Source organism: Carassius auratus, chromosome 41, assembly GCF_003368295.1.
Source record: "Carassius auratus strain Wakin chromosome 41, ASM336829v1, whole genome shotgun sequence".
Classification (NCBI taxonomy): domain Eukaryota; kingdom Metazoa; phylum Chordata; class Actinopteri; order Cypriniformes; family Cyprinidae; genus Carassius; species Carassius auratus.
The window spans coordinates 13,720,130-13,740,390 of record NC_039283.1 but is presented as its reverse complement, the minus strand read 5'-3'; the positions used below and the strand labels follow the sequence as shown (position 1 = coordinate 13,740,390).

General features: G+C 37.1%; 2 protein-coding genes and 1 pseudogene across 4 annotated transcripts; 2 read left to right on the top strand and 1 right to left on the bottom strand.

Annotated features, from left to right (window-relative positions):
• The first annotated feature begins 130 nt into the window (after positions 1 to 130).
• Positions 131 to 6,422, top strand: LOC113060125 (26S proteasome non-ATPase regulatory subunit 4-like). The gene is made up of 10 exons (XM_026228971.1): positions 131 to 205; positions 722 to 862; positions 960 to 1,074; positions 2,831 to 2,917; positions 3,040 to 3,108; positions 3,225 to 3,440; positions 3,519 to 3,627; positions 4,056 to 4,169; positions 4,252 to 4,316; positions 5,856 to 6,422. The coding sequence occupies exons 1-10, from the start codon at positions 180 to 182 to the stop codon at positions 6,027 to 6,029; spliced, it is 1,116 nt and encodes a 371-aa protein (XP_026084756.1). The 5' UTR covers positions 131 to 179; the 3' UTR covers positions 6,030 to 6,422.
• A 1,455-nt stretch (positions 6,423 to 7,877) lies between these two features.
• On the top strand, positions 7,878 to 13,570 carry LOC113059507 (vesicle-associated membrane protein 2-like; annotated as a pseudogene).
• Positions 13,571 to 14,711: 1,141 nt separating this feature from the next.
• On the bottom strand, positions 14,712 to 19,617 carry LOC113060124 (tapasin-related protein-like). 3 transcript variants are annotated; one of them, XM_026228967.1, is made up of 9 exons: positions 19,445 to 19,617; positions 19,007 to 19,219; positions 18,632 to 18,910; positions 17,073 to 17,273; positions 16,827 to 16,994; positions 15,943 to 16,046; positions 15,636 to 15,864; positions 15,345 to 15,434; positions 14,712 to 14,990 (listed from the first exon to the last, which is right to left on the bottom strand). In XM_026228967.1, the coding sequence occupies exons 1-9, from the start codon at positions 19,479 to 19,481 to the stop codon at positions 14,980 to 14,982; spliced, it is 1,332 nt and encodes a 443-aa protein (XP_026084752.1). In that variant the 5' UTR covers positions 19,482 to 19,617; the 3' UTR covers positions 14,712 to 14,979. The 3 variants fall into 3 exon arrangements, with proteins under 3 accessions (XP_026084752.1, XP_026084753.1, XP_026084754.1); XM_026228968.1 differs by having other exon boundaries at positions 14,712 to 14,987; positions 15,348 to 15,434; XM_026228969.1 differs by having other exon boundaries at positions 14,712 to 14,987; positions 15,354 to 15,434.
• Positions 19,618 to 20,261: the final 644 nt, after the last annotated feature.

Below are 20,261 nucleotides of genomic sequence, written 5' to 3'. Positions count from 1 at the left end.
CCTTTCTCAGGATTAAAATTAGCTTATACCAAACAGACACTGCAGATGTAAGTGAAATAACAGTTTTTGAAATAGACAATAAACTACGTTTCCCATAATTCCTATCGTTCAGCGCTACATTAACCAATGATCGTTCACTTCCGTGCTTACGTCACGTAGAGCGACAGAAATTTTTCAAGATGGTGCTCGAAAGTACTATGGTCTGGTGAGAAAAATATACTTTATATTCTTCAAATATCAGATGTAGTTTGCTAAACGTGATTTGTTTTAATTTATTACGCAGTTATTTAGGAAATATTGTTTCTTGGTGGTGAGAGAACGGTCGTGTTGAGCCAATAGACAGTTGTGCAGTTTTCCTTAGTCATGATGTAACATTGAGCCTGTTAAACAGCTTCTTTGTGTTGTCTTGTTATGAGAGAACACGTTATAAAGCTCATAGGCTCTCGGAGTTGTCATCTTATGAAACCAATTTCTGTTTAAATCATAAATGGGTTGGTTGGTTCAATTCCTTCGTAATAATTTAAGCTTTTGTATAAATAACCGTCAAGACCGGATTTGAAATCCTTCTTTGTGCTTGCCCTTTGTGTACTAAAACTGCATCTTATATTTAACTATTAAACAGAACACTTGCGTGGAGAATTAGGCTTCGTTCAAAACCTTGCTGAATTATATTTGGCAGGAATGTAGAGAGGACATCACTGTGTATGTTTATGATTTCTAGTGTGGACAACAGTGAGTATATGCGCAATGGAGACTTCTTACCAACCAGACTTCAGGCCCAGCAGGACGCTGTCAACATCATCTGTCACTCAAAGACTCGAAGCAACCCGGAAAACAACGTGGGTCTCATCACTCTGGCCAAGTAGGTTGAAGATTTTCTTTATTTTATTTGACAGGTATAATCTTATATACTTAGTTCTGTACAACATGCATAACTGGAGATCCATTGATCCATTTAGTAACTGTGAGGTCCTGACCACGCTGACCCCTGACACGGGCCGGATCCTGTCCAAGCTTCATGCTGTCCAGCCCATAGGAGTCATCAGCTTCTGTACTGGCATCAGAGTAGCACATGTGAGTGGACGGGATCTTCATGTTTTATTTATTTATTTTTTAGAATGTATTTATTTATACTAGTCCAAAAATGGCATTTATTAATATTAAGTTGTCAAAATGACTCCAAATTTATGTAACCTTCTCAGTTTGACTTTATTACCATTGCACATTCAAATAGGCTGAAAAATCAGAATATGGTAATGTAAATGATAAATTATGTGGACTTTACAGACAGTACATGCAAACATATAGTATGTATTGTCCGTAAAGTCCACATAATTTATTGTTTACTTGACCAATTTTACATCCTCTGTCTGAGCCTGTCTTATCCAACTGTATTTACAACTTATAACATCCAAGTGAAAGTATAACACCAACATGTCAGTATTTTTGATGAACCACCTTTTTTTTTTAAATTACAGCATTTGCAATATTTGCCCACTCTTCTTTTCAGACCTACCCATGTTCAGTTAAATTTGATGATGATCGTTTGTGGTTTGCAATCTTCAAGTCATTGCACAGATTTTCAGTGGGGTTTAAGTCTGGGATCTGATTTATCTCCTTCAACCATTATGTGCTCAGTTCTGCTGTGTGCTTTGGGTCATTGTCATCTTGGAAGGTAAACCTTCTTCCCATTGACAACTTTCTGGCAGAGGGCAGCAGATTTTCTTTAAGATTTTGACGGTATTTCTCCCCATCCATTTTTCCTTTTATCCTGGCAAGTGCTCCAGTCCTTGCTGCAGAGAAACACCCCATAACAGGATATTATTAAATCCATGCTTTACTGTAAGAATACTGTTATTTGGATGGTGAGCTGTATATGATTTCTGACAGATATATTGTTTGGTGTTGAGGCCAAATAATTAAATTTTAATATCATCTGTGTGTGGGTTTTTTTGAGGAATGGTTTTTTTTTCTTGCAACCTTCCCATTCAAGCCACATTTGTGGAGAAATTGTGATATTGTTGTCACGTGCACACAATGGCCACTCTTTGTCATAGATTCCTGCAGCTGCTTCAGAGTTGCTGGTGGCCTCTTGGTTGCCTCTCTGACCATTTCCTCTTTGGTCTTTCGTCCAGTTTGGAGCGCCCTCCTGATCCAGGGAGGATCTGTGTTGTACCAAATACCTTCCACTTCTCAATAAAAGACTTAACTGTGCTTCTATGCATTGATAAAGTCTTTGAATTTCTTTTTTTGTATCGGTCTCCTGGCTTGTTTCTGTCCACAACTTTATCCCAGATATCTTATGACAGTGCCTTGCCGTCCAGAGTTGATTGTTTGCTTCAGTTGCACTACCAAGGACTGAAAAGCTCCAGGAGAGCTCTTTTCATGCTGAGCTAATCAAAATGACCACAGCTGATCACATTTGAAAGTGAAACGTCTTAGTGTGCCATTGAGTTTACAATTCATTTTCCGGACGTAGGATCCTTTTTCCAACTCTGATTGTCTTTTTCTGTCATGTTGGTGTTATATCTTTCACTTGTATATAGTATAAATTGTACTGAGTAAATACAGCTGGATAAAACAAAAACTGTGTCTGTCTTCATTTCATATTCATATTATATATATATATATATATATATATATATATATATATATATATATATATATATATATATATATACACACACACACACACACATTTTTTCAACTGTCACTTTTGTTAAGTGTTTAATTTAAATCTTTCTCTTTTTTTTTTTTAATCCTTAAACTTTTGAATGGTAGTATACCACCATTGATGTTTCCGATTCAATCTGCTCCTTCTGTTTCACAGCTGGCACTGAAACACCGACAGGGAAAGAACCATAAGATGAGGATCATTGCCTTTGTGGGAAGCCCCGTGGAGGACCAGGAGAAAGATGTGGGTTCTTTTATCTTCATGTATCTTGGTGTAAAAGTTGCACCACATGAGTGTGTATCTACGAAGGCCAGTGCAATGTGTTATTCACCTGCTCATTTGTGTCTCCGACCTGTCTCACTCAGTTGGTGAAGATGGCAAAACGTTTGAAGAAGGAGAAAGTCAGCGTTGACATCGTTAACTTTGGAGAAGAGGTAAATGCATTCTTCTAAGGGAATGGGGTTCATCACACTCCTCCAGAATGTACTCCTCATCTTCTGTGTCTTTTTTACTGTCTGCATCCTTTAGTTTTTGCCCTTTTGCATTGCAGGAGGTCAACACGGATAAGCTGACCGTGTTTGTGAACACCCTGAATGGAAAAGAGGGTGTAGGCTCTCACCTGGTAACGGTGCCTCCTGGCCCGAGCCTGGCAGATGCTCTTCTGTCCTCTCCTATCATGGCTGGTGAGGGTGGCACCATTATGGGCCTGGGTGCCAGTGACTTTGAGTTCGGAGTTGATCCCAGTGCAGACCCTGAGCTCGCTCTGGTGAGAAGCACACAGATTTTACGGGACAAACGTCTTGGCTAGCGTTTTTCTGCATTCCAAACGTCTCTGTTTTTCCAGGCTCTGCGTGTGTCGATGGAGGAGCAGAGACAGAGGCAGGAGGAGGAAACTCGCCGGGTAGCAGTGGCTTCAGCTGCAGAGGCGGGAGTCTCCTCACCCGCTGTAGATGGTGAGAGTGTAGATGATTTTTGAAGACTAGATGAGGTTTCTTGACACCTAATCAAGGGGTTGCTTAAAGGTACAGCGGAGGGTTCTGGATTGATATACACCTGCGTTCAAATGTTTGAAAAGTTTGCTAAACCCACCTCTGAAGAGTTGCATCTATAAAATCACGCAATACAGGCTTACTATGACGATTATTGAAATATGAATTAATGCATATTCCTTATCAGTGGTTAGAGGAGTCAGAGGTAAGAGTAATGTAGTTGTTAATGCCATTGTAATAATGAACTAATATTAATATTTTGTTTGCCAATATAGAATTTGAGTTCTCCATGCTACAGATGTCAGATTAAAACCTTATGTATTTAACAAAAGTTTGTTTCATGGGAAGTATATGTTTAATATGACCTGATGTCTTCTGTGCTGTTGTTATAGAGTCTGAAAATGCCCTGCTGAAGATGTCGACGGCTCCTGCTCTGCCTGATTTCAGCCGCATGACGGAGGATGAACAGATCGCATACGCCTTACAGATGTCCATGCAAGGAGGAGGTCAGTCTCTGTGCTCTGCAGAAATGTTACTTCCCTTTTGACTTTGTTCTTTTATACAAACAAATGTTGGCCTTGTGCACAGAGTTTGGCGGTTCAGAGGCCATGGATGTGGACACTGGTGCAGCAGCAGGCAGTGAAGCTCCTAAGGTGTGTTTCCCAGCTCTCGTCCTCAAACCATGACTGCTTTGCCTTTAGAGAGGAGATCAGAATTCTGAACAGTCATGTTGTGAGAATAATCAAAAGCAGCTGTAAAACTTTATACATCCAACCAAAACCACACAAAACACAAATGGTGGAACATTACATGTTATTAGTAGAGTAGTAGAGTTGAAAATGTAAAAATGTGATGATATCAGCGTCTCTGTAGTACCGGTAGTAAGTTACAGACTCCCGAGTATATTCTGTACCCGCAGCTGCGTTCAGTCGCCTCCGTGTTAGTCTAAGCACAGGGCTCCAGACTGTAGCCGAATATATACTAGTGTCTGTGAATATTAAACTGCAAAATACTATTCCAATATAACTCCTGCAAATTCTACACCTCTGTGGGTGACGGGCGCAGATGCGCGGGAGCTCGCTGTTTTGTAGTCTCTGCCGTGTGTGTCACTATATGAGGACACGAACGCATAAAACATCACTTCATGAGAATTAACAGTTTCATTTAAGAAAACTGTCATATCATAAACACAGACACTCAAAGATCTTCATGGCAGCCCATTAAAATAAATGTTTGTTTTAACATGAGTAAATTGACAATATATTAAGCTACTGTTGTAGCCTACAGTAGATTTAGCTATGTCTCTATGTAGTAATAATAATACGTCTCTATTAATAATAATAATTATGCCTAGATGGTTCTTTGATTTTTACTTGTTTTGTTGTAAAGAGATTATCTGATAAATATATTTTTTTTTATTATTCCTAGAATTATTTGATGCAGTTTTTTATACAGTTATATTGTAAAACTAAAATACCTTTTTTAGTTTGCGGTGTTAGATTTGTGGCTGCATTTGAAGTTCTTTTTCGCTAAAGAAAATAAATATTACTGTCAAATTCATGTCAGATAATAAAAATACTGTAAAAAATACAGTAGTTCACCATGTATTTGTTCACGTTTTCAAGTCTGAAGCACACCATAAAATAATTCTAGCAATTTACACAGGGCTAGTAGTACATACAGCTGTATATACAGATACACAACCAGGTGTCGGATCAGTACTCTGTATCGGCCGATACCCTGAGCCCAGGTATCGGTATCGGGAAGAGAAAAAGGGTATCGGTACGTCTCTAGTAATTAGATTTGCATCTACTGAAGAAGACACTAGTGATTGCAAAGCAGAATACTTCTGGAACCCAACCTACGGAAGAAATTGACAAGTCACTGTTGCGCTCTATGGAGGATTTATAGTTTTGCCAGTTGTGTTCTTGATGTTGTCTTTGTAGTTAATGAGATATTGATGTTTTTCCAAAAAAAATCTGAAGCTTAACTGATTCAGTTTGAAACTGCTAATAATGCATCTGGGGAAGTGTATAATCTATACTGAGCTGCTAAATTTATTCATTTAATTTGTAACATATATATATATATATATATATATATATATATATTAGGTACTGCCTTCAATTTGTCAAGAGGTTGATTTATAATCGCCTAAACATCCCAGTTTAAACTCTTTGTGTGTTTTGTAGGAGGATGAGGAAGATTATGATGTGATGCAGGATCCAGAGTTTTTGCAGAGTGTGCTGGAGAACCTTCCAGGTGTCGATCCCAGCAACGAAGCCATCCGTAATGCCATGGGCTCTCTGGCGTCCCAGAACAGAACAAAACCACCTGAAGACAAGAAAGATGACGAGAAGAAATAAAGGAGTAAGATGTGTCTGGACTGACAGAGGACAACTGATGAAAGGGTTCCTACTGGATTATGGATGGAAATGAACACAGAATTCATATATGATTAAAAAAACAGCAAGAATAACTGAGATAATGAGTTTTCTTAACAAATGTTAGAGGGAGGCACAACAGAACAGACTAACAACAAACTCTACTGAAAGAAAAGTATATCCCAAAAAATATTTCTTACATGTAATGGTGAATGAGCATCTGCATTTGTTCCTTTTGAGTATCTTCTAAGTAACATCTGATCCAACCAACTATAATTTCCCCTGTTGTTTTTGGATAACTTGTAAAGGTTTCTTTGTCGATTTTGTATCACATTTTTCAGTTCCTTTTATAATAAAGGGCTTTGTTATGGTTAAGGGAATCTGAAGAGTGCCATGTTATTATATGTTTGTAATGCATTAAAAAAAGGAGAAATTGTTAAATGAATGTGTAAAGCTAAAAATATTGAATTCCTTTTAGAAGTCATGACTGCTCAAAAATAGCCCAGATTTTTAAAAAGATAATTATTTAGTTCTAATCGAAACACCTTAAATATTACTATGAAAAGTTTTTAAATATGGCTAAAAATGCTAAACGCATATATATATATATATATATATATATATATATATATATATATATATATATATATATAATTTTTTTTTTTTTTTTTTTTTTAATTAACTATTTTAACTTGATAGATAACTTTACAAAAAGTATTTTTGACATTCACTTTTGTACTCTATGCATACCCAGATCCACATTTTTTAAATGGTTATATCTCTTGAGGAAAAAATCTATATATCTGGAAAAAACGAATGTTTTGAACGCCTCAACACACTTGCAAATTTTCAACCCCCTACTAAAAATTGCAGTTTTGAGAAATGTTTATATATCTGTCCCAGGTCAAAACGGACCCGAATGCGTCATGCGTTCAGTGCATCACTGAAGCTGCGTGACAGACCCTCTACATAAATAAATATAACTCTTTATATTCCACTACTCTCAGAATATAGGTCAATTCTAAACAGTGGCGAAGCCAGGATGTTTTTATAGGGGTGGCCAAGTAAGGGCCAGCAACCAGTCTGGGGTGGCACAGAAATCTTCATTATTTTATATAAAAAATGTGTTTGACTATAATGTAGGCATAATGGGCTATTTTAGTGCCTTAAACACAACTGAGTACAATAAATTTTTTTATTATTCCTCACCTCCAGGTATTTTTAAAAAGGGGCTCACTTTAACTTTATTGCTCATTCAGCTTCTCAAAACTTGTAAATGCTTGTTCTCCAACATTAATCATGGATGAGGCGTGCAATGATAAAAAAAAAAAAAAAAAAATGTGAAAAAGGCCAGAAATCAACATAACAGTAGAATTTGTTTACGCATTTAAATGGTTTAATTTTCGCATATTTTATAGTATAAGTGCACTGTACTATAAAATTTAATTACTAATAAAAAAATACAAATCAACTTATGTCTGATATTGTGACCTCGAATTGCAGAATAGGCTATATTTTATTTGAACATGCATTTGAGATACGTGGTTTGCTGCTTATACACGCACAGTTTGCAGCTTTAATCGCCTTTTCTGTGATTTCATGACTTAGATGTAGACATCTTCAAGACTAAAAGACTTTAAACAGCCCTTTAATCACAGAGCAAATAAATAAGTCAAAGCTTGTTCTTGTGTTATAGTTACTTAAATCTAGGCTGTCACACTATATTTCACACACTGGTTGGCCAAAAATATAACATTAGCTCTACTGAACACACACATCTGCAAAAAAACACCCTAAGTCTTCAGTCCAGAAAATAGGTTTTCATATTTCATGGCGCAGCAGTTGATTCTGTTCCCCTCTGGAATTCCTGTTTCCCCTCGGGTTGCAAGGTCTGTGTAATAAACCCAACCAAATAGTTTATCAAACATTGCCCCAAAGTAGCCTAAATTGTGCCGCATGCAAATACACCAAACACACCTGGATGTAAGGAAAGCAAAAAGGGACAAATCTCTTGCTACACTGCAACATAGTAAAATGATTCAAACACTCCAGTTAATGTTCTGTTATTATTTTTCTTCATCTTGCAGTTGTTCCTTTGTTTTTGTCTTATGTCCGAGTTTTTGCAGTTTAATTTTTCCATTGCAAATTAGTGTAATCTGTCCATGCTGATGTCCAAATGCTGACGTTTCAATATAGAGCAACAATAAATTTTAACTAATATTCTATGATTAATCTGTTTACCTTCTTACTGATACAGTGGAACATAGTTAATATAGATCAAACCTATATGAGGAAATTCTAAATTACAAAACTCAAGGTATTTATCCATGTCTTAAAAAAAAGAGCAGAAATATTTAACTTGGATATGTCCTCCAATTTCCAAGTTAATGGTAAGCAACTTCTCTACACTGACACATTTTTTCATAGTAAAGTGAGTATAATGATACACCAACACTTTATAATAAAAAAAAAGTCAGTGCTTGTCAAGAAACTATACTTAACTGACTTAAAGCAACTAGCACATGGACAATGACCTGTTTTCTAATTTCGGTTTATATAGGTATATTCCTTCAATTAGGCCTTTAGAACCTCATTGCAGGTTATTTGTTTAGATTTTAACAATAAAGCTATTTCAATAGATGGCAAACTTAATCACATCTCCTCAGAAAACAATGTAAAGTTTAGAAGAAAAGTGGCTGCTGGACAAAAAGAGGCCAGGCAATTTTTATTTTAGAATTAGAAAAAAGCAAGACATTGATAAATGGTTAAAAAGGCTACTAAATATTTTCCTTTTCAACACTGCTTTGAGACATATAAACTGATTATGTTATGTTAACAGCTAGGATTAATTTAGTGGGGAAAGTCACAAATGCATGTTCAGGACCAAAAATTTAAATGAGTACATTTATTGACCATTACACAAAATAACCTATGCTATTCTGACTAAATATGAAGCAGTTGTGTACTGCATTAATTTATTTCACAGGTTTGGGGCAACAAAGATCATTCTTTCTGACCAAGGCACAGAGTCTGTTTAACAGGTTTATAGTTTATAGAATAAGGGGGGGGGGGGGGGGGGTCACTATGAATTAAAGTTGTCATGTGTGCATATGGTTCTGATTTATACACAACTTTTATGGTTCATTGTATACTTATTCTAGTGTTTGTTTTGCATACACACCACACAGTTAAGCTTTCAGTGCATACATAAATACAACAACAGCAAGGCATATAATACAAAAATAAAAATAAATGAGCATAAATGAATAAGTATAAGACAGTATTAAAACAAAATAGACAAAGCCTCAAGCATCACACTGAAATCGTTAATAAAAAAAAGGAAATAATTTTCGAGTTGTAAAACCCCTCGTCTTAAAACTATTTTCAAGTTTAGGATTTAGGACGGTATTTTGAACCATTTGACTTGCCGTACATGCTCTCGCTTCTTGTGCACGCTAGTTCTGATCGTACTCGGCAACTGAACTGAGATGATGACATCACTGAATCAAAGATGAACTGCCTTTAACTGTCATTTTGCATTATTGACGCACTGTTTTCCTAATTAATTTTGTTCAGTTGCTTTGACGCAATCCTTTTTGTTAAAAGCGCTATATAAATAAAGGTGACTTGACTATGTTTGCGTAAAGGGAAACGGACATTTCGAGGGGAACAGATAGACTGCTGCTGCACCGGCGGTATTCTAACCTTCAATGCTTAACTTAGTTTGCAGGCTACTAAGCTAGCCAGTGCAGTGTAGTTCGACTTTAAGCTGCTACTTAGTGCTAGATACATTTTTCCTACACATTCAGAGAGAACTAACTAAACATTGATTTACCATACATCTCAATCGACTGATTCCAGCGTTTTTGTCGTTGCTACTCTGTGTGTGACCGTCCTCCTGTGTTTCACGGACCAGCAGCAGTAGGTGCAGCGCGCGCGCTCATCTCACGGGTCACCTGACCTGCATGGCCAAACGTCCGCTGAGCAGAAATCATCTCCCAGTCTCCGTACGACCGTTACTGTGTTAGTTAAAAATGTAAAACTGGCCCTTAATCAGTTGATCAGCTGTCATCATTGATTGACAGCATTTCTCCTTTCTTGTGTTGACGAACTTGACCAACTAGCTATCAGATCTAGGGTGGCCACCGGGGTGGCCAATGAGCTTTCAGGGGTGCACCCCAGGCCACCCCCTAGAATCGCCACTGATTCTAAATGGGTCTAAAGCATGTTTAAATGCACACTGGATTTGTTTTGTGTTTCTTCACTTTTTTACATTTTAGAGAGGAAATTGGTCACCCTAAAAATCCGTTTCCGGAGTTCCCTCGAGGCGAAACTGAATGATTTCTACACGAGCGCTCTTTCGGTACAGCGCGTGCTGCGCTAATAACGCGCCACTGTCTCTGATGACTCGCGCGCGGGGGTCCCGCTTCAGCATTGCATCTTAGCCTCTACTTTATTTGAACGTCTCTACCGCTTCTTCGAATTTTTCATTTAAATTCTATCACCTTTTGCATTTTCTCCCTTTAGCGAGGCACTGTGAATAAGCTGCAAGAAAATGTAAGTATTTGCGCTCACTTTGCATTCTGAAAATTGTGTTACAATTAAATTAACTTATGCTTTTTTACCCTTGCATACAGTAACTTTGTTAACAGTTTTCACGCTTAAATTCCTGTCTTAAATTTCTATTTATTTGATGACATGAAGGTAGGCCTATAAATTACGGTTGTTTTTCATAAAAAAATTTGATTGACCAATATATAAACTAGACCACCTTAGTATTGATGCTATTAAGGATTTTAAATGTAAAAAAATCTATAAAATATTGGACCTGTATTATATGCATGTGTACATAATAAGTTGGAGACATTGAAAAACACATATTGGTCGACCACTAATTCGGAATTACAAATCAATAATATAATTCATTATTTATTAATATAGTAGTCAAACTCTTTTTGGAAACCATACTCTGTTTTGATATACTCTAACTGGAACATCAGACCTAACTTGTGCACCAGTCAGCAATTTTTATTTTTTAAGTAATCTGTCTTGGTTCTCTTTGAATGTTCAGGTCTGCTGCAGACGATGCCAATCCTGGACGAGCCGGTCCTCCTGCTGCCCTCCAAACACCACCAGCAACCGCCGACTGCAGCAGACACAAGCACAAGTGGATGAGGTGAGTGTGTTTGTGCGTAAAGAGTTTATGGAGAAAATATGGAAGCATTATATATGCACAGGACAGCATGAATGGATAGGTCATGCAGCTTTGCACATACACCATTTCGAATGACCAAAATACAAATCAATGCTATTGCATCACAAGTATTCAGTGTGGTTCTTTCTTGTCTCAGGTCTTTCTGTGGCTGTTGTCAGGAGATGATGGATATCATGCGTGTGAATGTGGATAAGGTTCTGGACAGAGACCAGAAGCTCTGAGAGCTGAGACGACAGGGCCGATTCTCTGCAGGCCGCGGCGTCACAGTTCGAAAGCTGCGCTGCCAAACTGAAGAACAAATACTGGTGGAAGAATTGCAAGGTGAGTCATCGTCACTGCATGAAATCAGGATATTACTTAATTAATAATTAAGCAAGGGGATTTACAGTGAAAAAGTGAGATAGGTACAACAGACAATATTTAGCAGGAGTTGATATGGTGTCTATGATATGGAGCTAGAACTAAACTAAAATATTAATATTAGATGCTATCTAATAATAATAAACTATATGTAATATTTAAGCTTAAGTTGCTGTACTAAAATACTAAAACTGAACTAAAAATAGAAAAAAGCACAAAATAAAGCACATAACATGGCAGCTCTTAAAAAATAAAAACTAATAAAAAATATATGATACTATAATAGTATACAAGTAAGACTAAAACAACACTGATGTACTCAGAACTCCATGTAGTTTTAATGAACATGCAGGGGTGAATCAGTCAGTGCTTGTTGCTTATACTTTGCTCGGTGGTTTTGTTCTGTATAGCTGCTAGTGTTAGTTAGTTAGTTTGTGTGAACTGGAGTCTCAGAGAAACATGGGAAATATCACTGCAGCCTTTTTGTGTACTGGACAAGAAATCCAGGTCCATGATGTTTATTACTATGGCACTAGTGAACTGCCTTGACCAAGAGGATGTTTTTAAGATTACTGTTTAAGGATTTCTTAAGATTGTAATTTTAAAATGTGATTTGATGAAGAAAATTTTGTGTAATTGGCGCAATACTATTAGTTTTGCTTTGAGCAAACATCAAACACTAGTTCTTCAGAGAGTTCAGAATCCAGAGGCCTGTTGATGGGCTGCCCCTGCTCTCGCTCCGGATGATGTGTGCGTGCACTCTTCTGGGGGAAACGCCCATACAAGGAAATCCGCCCTATATGATGTCATGCAGAGCCATACTTGAAAAGATAAAGATAAAAAAAATACCTTTCTGAAAGTTCTACAAACCCTGAAGGAGTGGATTTGGCACAGAAATACTCCAACGTCATACGTCCTGTGCATTTTTCAAAACTTTAGCCATGTTTAGCTCGAGAATCGAACTCTTTAACAGTGTAAATAACTCAGAATGCATGAAATAGCATTAGAGCTCCCATTTAAACCCATTCTCCAGGTTTTCATCTAAACATTTATAAACAATCCGACTTATGATTTTGACTCTGACATATATAGCAATTGTAAGTCGCTTTGGATAAAAGCGTCAGCTAAATGAATAAATGTAAATGTTAATGAATAATCCGATAAACAGGATGTTTGTGTTGCTGTCTTCTTGTAATGTAGCGTGATAAATTGTGTGATTGTAACCAATTCTGTCCTTTCCTTTCGTCCCTCAGATGATGATTATTATGGGTGTCATTGGAGTCATTTTCTGTGAGTTTGGAACCATTTGAATGGCTATAAAGTTATAATTGTTACAACTGCAACTTTAATTCTAAAGGAACTGTTCCCTTTCAAATAAAACCATTTGTAATTATTTTGTATATCAACAACCTTTTTCACTCTCTCTTCCTTCTTATCTTAACTTATCTAGTGTATTTCTTCTCTTGAGCCGATCCACCGGCAGCGAATGAGAAAACAAATGATTGAATGAAGAAAACACAATCTTGAGCTCTGCCCATTTTCCACAATCTCAAAGTTTCTCCGCTTAGTAAAATCTCCACCTTCTCTTTCTCTTTCCCTCCCTCTCAGAATCTCCCGCATTATTTAAACATTCTCCAGACACACAGACATTCATACATGAATGCACAGAGGGAGCAGACGAAAAGCAGGCCTAGGAAGAGCAACACTGTTTATAAGTTTGTGGTCAGAAAAAAAATTCTAATAATATTTTTATTGATCAGTAGTGACAATGTCAGACAAGATTTCAAATTTTCTATTAATCAAAGAGTCCTGAAAAAAAAGTATTGTGGTTTCCACAAAAGAATTACTAAAAACTTGTTTTCAACATCAATAATAGTAAGAAATGGATCTTGAGCACCTTATTATTTCTGAAGCATCATGTGACACTGAAGACTGGAGTAATGATGCTGAAAATTCAGGAACAAATTACTTTTTTAAATGTTAATATAGTTAACATTAGTTAACGGTTATTTTGCATTGCAATAATATTTCACAATATTACTGTTTTTACTGTATTTTTAATCAAAGCAATGCTAAGAAATATGGGTCACATGATCCTTCGGGAATAAGTCTCCTGCTCAAATTAACCTTTTGAACACTCAGCTTCGACATCATGAATTACATTTTAATTATATAAATTACTATTTGAAATATTCAAATATAAAACCGTTATATTGTAATAATATTTCACAGTTTTTATTTCTGTATTTTGATCACATGAATGCTCCATGAACACGAGAAACATTTTAAAATGTATGTAAGAGAGAAAATGTGTGTGTGGTGTGTTTGTAAAAATGTGTAATGGGTAATAGATGACAGTAAAGTGACGTAGACATTCTTTCTGGCTCTTTATTGCCAAAGCTTTCTCGTCTGAGCTTTTAGAAATTAATACTGACATAATCTTAACCCAGTATCACTACTGCTGGTGCCATTACTCTGTCATTGAGATACAATTCATGAGCCATCATTCACTGATTGTGTATGTGTACTTAAGAGATGCAGAAATTTACAGAACAACTAGACATCATAGAATAGTTAATTTTTTTTTACCTAGAGGTACACAAGTAATGAAAATAAACAGAGAAAATACAATGCCAAGTCTGTAATAAAAGGGAAAAGTGAGAATTCTTTGCAAGGTTCATTAGTTTCTTTCTTTGACTTAGAAAAAAAATTTTTCTTGTTCTGTGGAAGGGAACAAGATGTGAATGCTACAAGCCTGCCAAAATGTACTGAAACGTACAGAAATTCACAGATAATCAATACAATTGACAATAATCAATACTGCCATGCAATAGACAACTGTTGGTTTCACATCCTTCGTCAGCACAGACTTTAATATCTTGTTCTGTTGTTGGAGAATGTAGATGTTTCCATTTTTCTCTTTAGTTAAGACAAACTAATAAACTATATGTATAAATATGAAAGAATGCAAGCATATTCCATAACAGAGAGGTAATGCAATCAGCTCTGATGCCAGTATTAGATTGTAATATCATAAAAAGCATGCTTGTATGTCCCTGATTCTTTAATGATGCCAGTAAAACCATCTACAAAACCTTTTCTGTTGTTTTTATTTCACAAGGAAAATGTACAACAAATCAACAATGTCCAATAGATTACAACATCAGATTTTTTGTAATTTTTTGTATTAATTGAACATTTATAGAATAACTTATGCAGGAAACTGATTTCAACTGATTTTAACTTCTATTAAACAAATGCACTATGACTGAATGAAAATACACTCATTTGAAAACAGTTGCAGAAAAAAACAAACGTAGGATGCTTGTTCCAGGACATCACACAGAAGACTGCTCCTCAGTTCTCTTAAAAGACAAATAATGATAATTCAATAATACATTCAACACGTGTTCTCATCACTGTGTGGTCTTATAAAGTATACACTACTTTTTTTTTTTTTTCTTTTTTTTTGGTGCTCAATAAACATTTCTTATCATCAATGTTAAATGTTAAAAATGTTAAAAACATCATGCATAATATTTTTGTGGAAAGTGACTTTTTCCCCCTGATATATAATATAAACATACTTTCACACTTTACTGTCACAATTTAAAGCACCCTTACTGTATAAAACTTAATAATTAAAATAATTAAAAATAGTTTTGAACAGTAGCATATATAGTTAATATTATATATAGTTGCATGTGAATGTTTTAAAAACTCACCTGCACCTGCACCTGCACCTCTGAATACTTGAGACAAAAACACCACGGATATCGCCAGCATCAAGACTACTGTCCAGAAGACTGTGTCTGTTACATGAAAAAAAGTTTAACAGCTTCTTTTAGAACAGTTTTCACGAATATTTAAATTAAGAAACTCCACAGATATTACATTCCGTTATTTTGCATATGAAGATTACTTTTAGTTTTTCATTGACTAGTTTGCTCTAATCATATTTGTGAAAACGTCATGGGTAACTTAACACACACAAAAAAAAACAAATCTCTTACTTGGGTCAGGTTTGTCCACAGTCAGAGTGACATCACTCAGAGTTTCCAGGGCTAGATGAGAGACCCTGCAGGTGATAACCGTCCCGGGTGGGTTTTTGTCAGGTCGTAGGGTGAGGTGAGAGGAGAGGGAAAATGTTCCATCGCTGTGCTGCTGATGACTGGAGAGGGAGGATTCTTCTGACAAAGAGACGGGCTCTTCTTCAGAGGGTGCCTGGGAAAACCACTCCACCTACAGGAGCACAGACTGTCAGGACGCAGGGCAACTCCAAAACAAGATCAAAATACGATCATCTGATTGTGAGCCGACCTGCACATCCAGAGGATAGTAGCGATGACAATGGCAGCTCAGTTTCTGGGGTTTTGAATCCTGAAATACCAGTTTCTCCTCAGACAGTGCGATACGGGGAGGTTCTGGGTAAAGATATAGAATGGAATATTTGAATTAATTTCAATTAAGGAATTATTTTCCTTCAAATAACATTTTTATGGATTTATGGATGTGTACAATTTTTGGGGTTTCTTCAACTCTGAGTAAGATGTATGTCCCATGAGTGGATTTTATATTAAAACGAACAGATTTCAATTGACATGAAGTTATTCGAAGCTCAGGATCTAAGAAACATTTTTATGCTACTCTTACGTATGGAGTTTGTTTTGTACCATTGTACCAGCTCCGTACTTTTAATATTAAACTATGAAATCCATCATAAAATAGGAATGGGAAACTGTTTAAAACTGATCATCCTAACAAAGAACTACGTTTTTTGTGTGTGTTTGAAAGATTTTAATATTTTATAAAACATTTTACTAAAGTAATATTTTTCTAAATAGTGTATTTAGTGTATTTGTTTACCAAGTCATGGTTGCCCTTAGGTGAAAAATAAATGAAAAACTATTACAATTTCATGTTCTCTTGCAAAATTATGGATTAATTCAGAGAAAATATAGTTTATGTATATATGTATACAAATATGAAGTGAAATTTGTATTTTCCTAAAAACTAAAATGGAATTCGGAATTTGGAATTCTCCTGTGATGAATGTCCACTGTTGTGAGTTTAAAGATTAAATGAACTAAAAGGCTGAAAGTATTAAGAGTCTATTTTAGTCTAAAATAGCTGAAGAAACACATTAATATACAGTTTTAATGGAAATTTTGACCCCTCTCAGTATATATCAATGAAAGACTCACGTGTGATGTGCAGCTGCACGATCTGTTGAGTCTGAAACTCCCCAGAGCCGACCGTACAGATGTATGTGCCCTCATCTATGACCTTTAACCTCTTCAGAGTCAGAGACGCATTACCATCCCTCACCAGAAGATCTGCCTCAGCGCTTGTGCCTTCCCGGTCCACAAACACTGCAGTGTACAGTAGTAGTGTGATATTTACCATCCAAACATTTTTAACCTTTAATTATATGAACATTTCTCACTTACAATCTTGTCCCACGTCTGTCTCTGTTTCCCTCGCTTTTATATCAAGAATTTTACGTCCATTTCCTCTGTGTTGTATGCGCCACTCAAGTGCCACATCCTGCCCGGGGATGGAGTTCTTCTGTCTAAAGCCACAGTCTAACAGCACATCACCACCGATTGGAGCCATGATGGATGGAACGCGTGAAAACACCACAAACACAACTGGGTAGAGCAGTAAAAAAGAGTGAGAGAGAGAGGAAATGGTAAAAATGTCACTACTAACACAAACAACGCAATGTCTGTTTTTTTTTTTTTCGAGAGCATGCAAATGTTTAGCAACATAAAACTTGTTAGAGAATGCAAACGTTTGTGGGAGAACAATTATTTTGAAAGAGAATGCAAAGAGCCAAGGGAAGCGCAATATTTTTGCAAGAGAAAGCAAACCGAGAGAATGGAAATGTTTAGCAAGAAAATTTTGAGTTTCATGGGGAAATGCAATCATTTGTGAGAGGACACAAATAGATTGGGAGTGAACACAAATTTTGTGGGTGAACAGACCGATAGATAGATAGACAGAGAAAGACAGACAGTAAGACAGAAAGACAGACAGAGAGAGAGACAGACAGACAGACAGACAGTGAGACAGACGGTGAGACAGACAGACAGACAGACAGTGAGACAGACAGACAGACAGACAGTGAGACAGACAGACAGTGACACAGACAGACAGGCAGACAGTGAGACAGACAGACAGACAGACAGTGACACAGACAGACAGGCAGACAGTGAGACAGACAGACAGACAGACAGTGACACAGACAGACAGGCAGACAGTGAGACAGACAGACAGACAGACAGACAGTGAGACAGACAGACAGACAGACAGACAGTGAGACAGACAGACAGACAGACAGTGAGACAGACAGACAGTGAGACAGACAGACAGACAGTGAGACAGACAGACAGACAGACAGACAGACAGACAGTGACACAGACAGACAGGCAGACAGTGAGACAGACAGACAGACAGTTACACAGACAGACAGTGAGACAGACAGACAGACAGACAGACAGACAGACAGACAGACAGTGAGACAGACAGACAGTGACACAGACAGACAGGCAGACAGTGAGACAGACAGACAGTGACACAGACAGACAGGCAGACAGTGAGACAGACAGACAGACAGACAGACAGACAGACAGACAGTGACACAGACAGACAGGCAGACAGTGAGACAGACAGACAGACAGTTACACAGACAGACAGTGAGACAGACAGACAGACAGACAGACAGACAGACAGACAGACAGTGAGACAGACAGACAGACAGACACTGAGACAGACAGACAGACAGACAGTGAGACAGACAGAGAGACAGACAGACAGACAGACAGACAGTAAGACAAATAGACAGACAGATAGACAGTGAGACAGACAGAGAGAGAGTCAGACAGACAGACAGGCAGACAGATAGATAGATAGATAGATAGATAGATAGATAGATAGATAGATAGATAGATAGATAGATAGATAGATAGATAGATATATAGATAATATTAACATATTACAACGTTACCCTCTGTCAGCAATGTTCCTGATTGGCTGAGAGGCAGGTTCAGATTACTCTGCATCAGCGGCTGCGTGTCAGATTGTGTGGTCTCATTGTGAAGGGTCTGTAGCACCAGAGTGAGGCTGATGCCGCCACCCTCCAGCTGAACTGAGCCGATGAAATGAGCGGGTAGCGAATCCAGTTCAGCACCGCGAGGAACATAGCGGCTGATCTCACAAACCACCTCCTGTTCATTGCAATCAGCGTGAAGAAGCAAGTCTGCATTAGGAATCTGAATGGATGGTACTATGGGGTGAGAAACAATGGAGAAATAAAGATATTCTAATATTTGTGTTTTTATTTTAGGAATTCAGTTGTTGACTTCAGGTTCAGCGCACTTACACGTTAACTCAAAGATCAGATCGTCAGCGTTAGGGGTCTCAGGGGGGTTATATGGGGTCACGAGCTCTGGTGACAGACCGTCATTCCCAACAAGATCCTTGAAGACCAGAGTGGAGGGAATGCGCTTGAACATCGCCCCGCCCATCATGCCCCCCATCCCGCCCCCTTCCTCGATCAGAGAGCAGGACAGGACCACATCAGCTCCCTCCAACCCTGTGATGAAACTACATTCACTGAAACGGCAAGGGGCGCCAAATCTACCAAAACCAGACTATTGAAAATAAAACCGAAAGCAAAAAGACAGACATTCTGACCAATCAATTTTAACGTCGTGAAACATTACACTCTTATAACATATATGTATATAAAATATGTCTACATTTGCATGCAACTTGGATGAAAACAATATAGGAACACGAAAAAATATCGAAAACTCACCATAAACCATCCAAAGGAAGACGAGGATTGTAAACATCACCGAAGAGCTCCTGACAAGAAAGCTAATAATTTTGCTAGATGCCGATTATAATATATATATGCTTACATAAAATGAGGAAAAACGCATTTTTAAGGCAAGAGTCAGCTCTCTGCTTGACTAACATCAAAAATCGAATCGTGATGCATTCAGTGCGTGATATACTGCTTTCACTTTTGTTCAGTGTTCTTCCTCATTGGGAGATTCAAAATAAGAGTGTGGGATAATAAGAGAAATAAGAGTGCAATAGAAAATGTGGTGCTTTTTGTTAAATAGGCTATTATTTATGTATTTTTTTCTGTGATATATTTTGTCTGTATCCATATTAAAATGAAGCTGATAATCTGTGTGATGGAGACAATACAACAATCCTGCTCTTCAGTAAAACTTACATTCCAGTATGTCCCATACCAGTATGCCCAGTTCAGACAAAAATTCATAATAATATATATATAATAAAATAAAAATATAAAACCTTATTAATCATCATCATCATTATAATAATAAAAAAATCATAAATAAATATATAAAGGATAAACTGTAATAAATATTTAACACTTCCTGGTCAGATACTTACTCAAGCTCTGGGTCACCTGTTTCTCAAGAAAATAGAAAAGAAAAGAAAAAAATGTTTATGTGATTGTCGGATGCAGCATAAAGGTTTTAATATGCATATTGTTTCTGACTGGGGATCACTAACACAGCTGCTCAACAGAAATCAGAATGAGTCAGCAGTTATGAGACTCAAAGCCAGGGTTAAAGACTGAACCACTTTACATA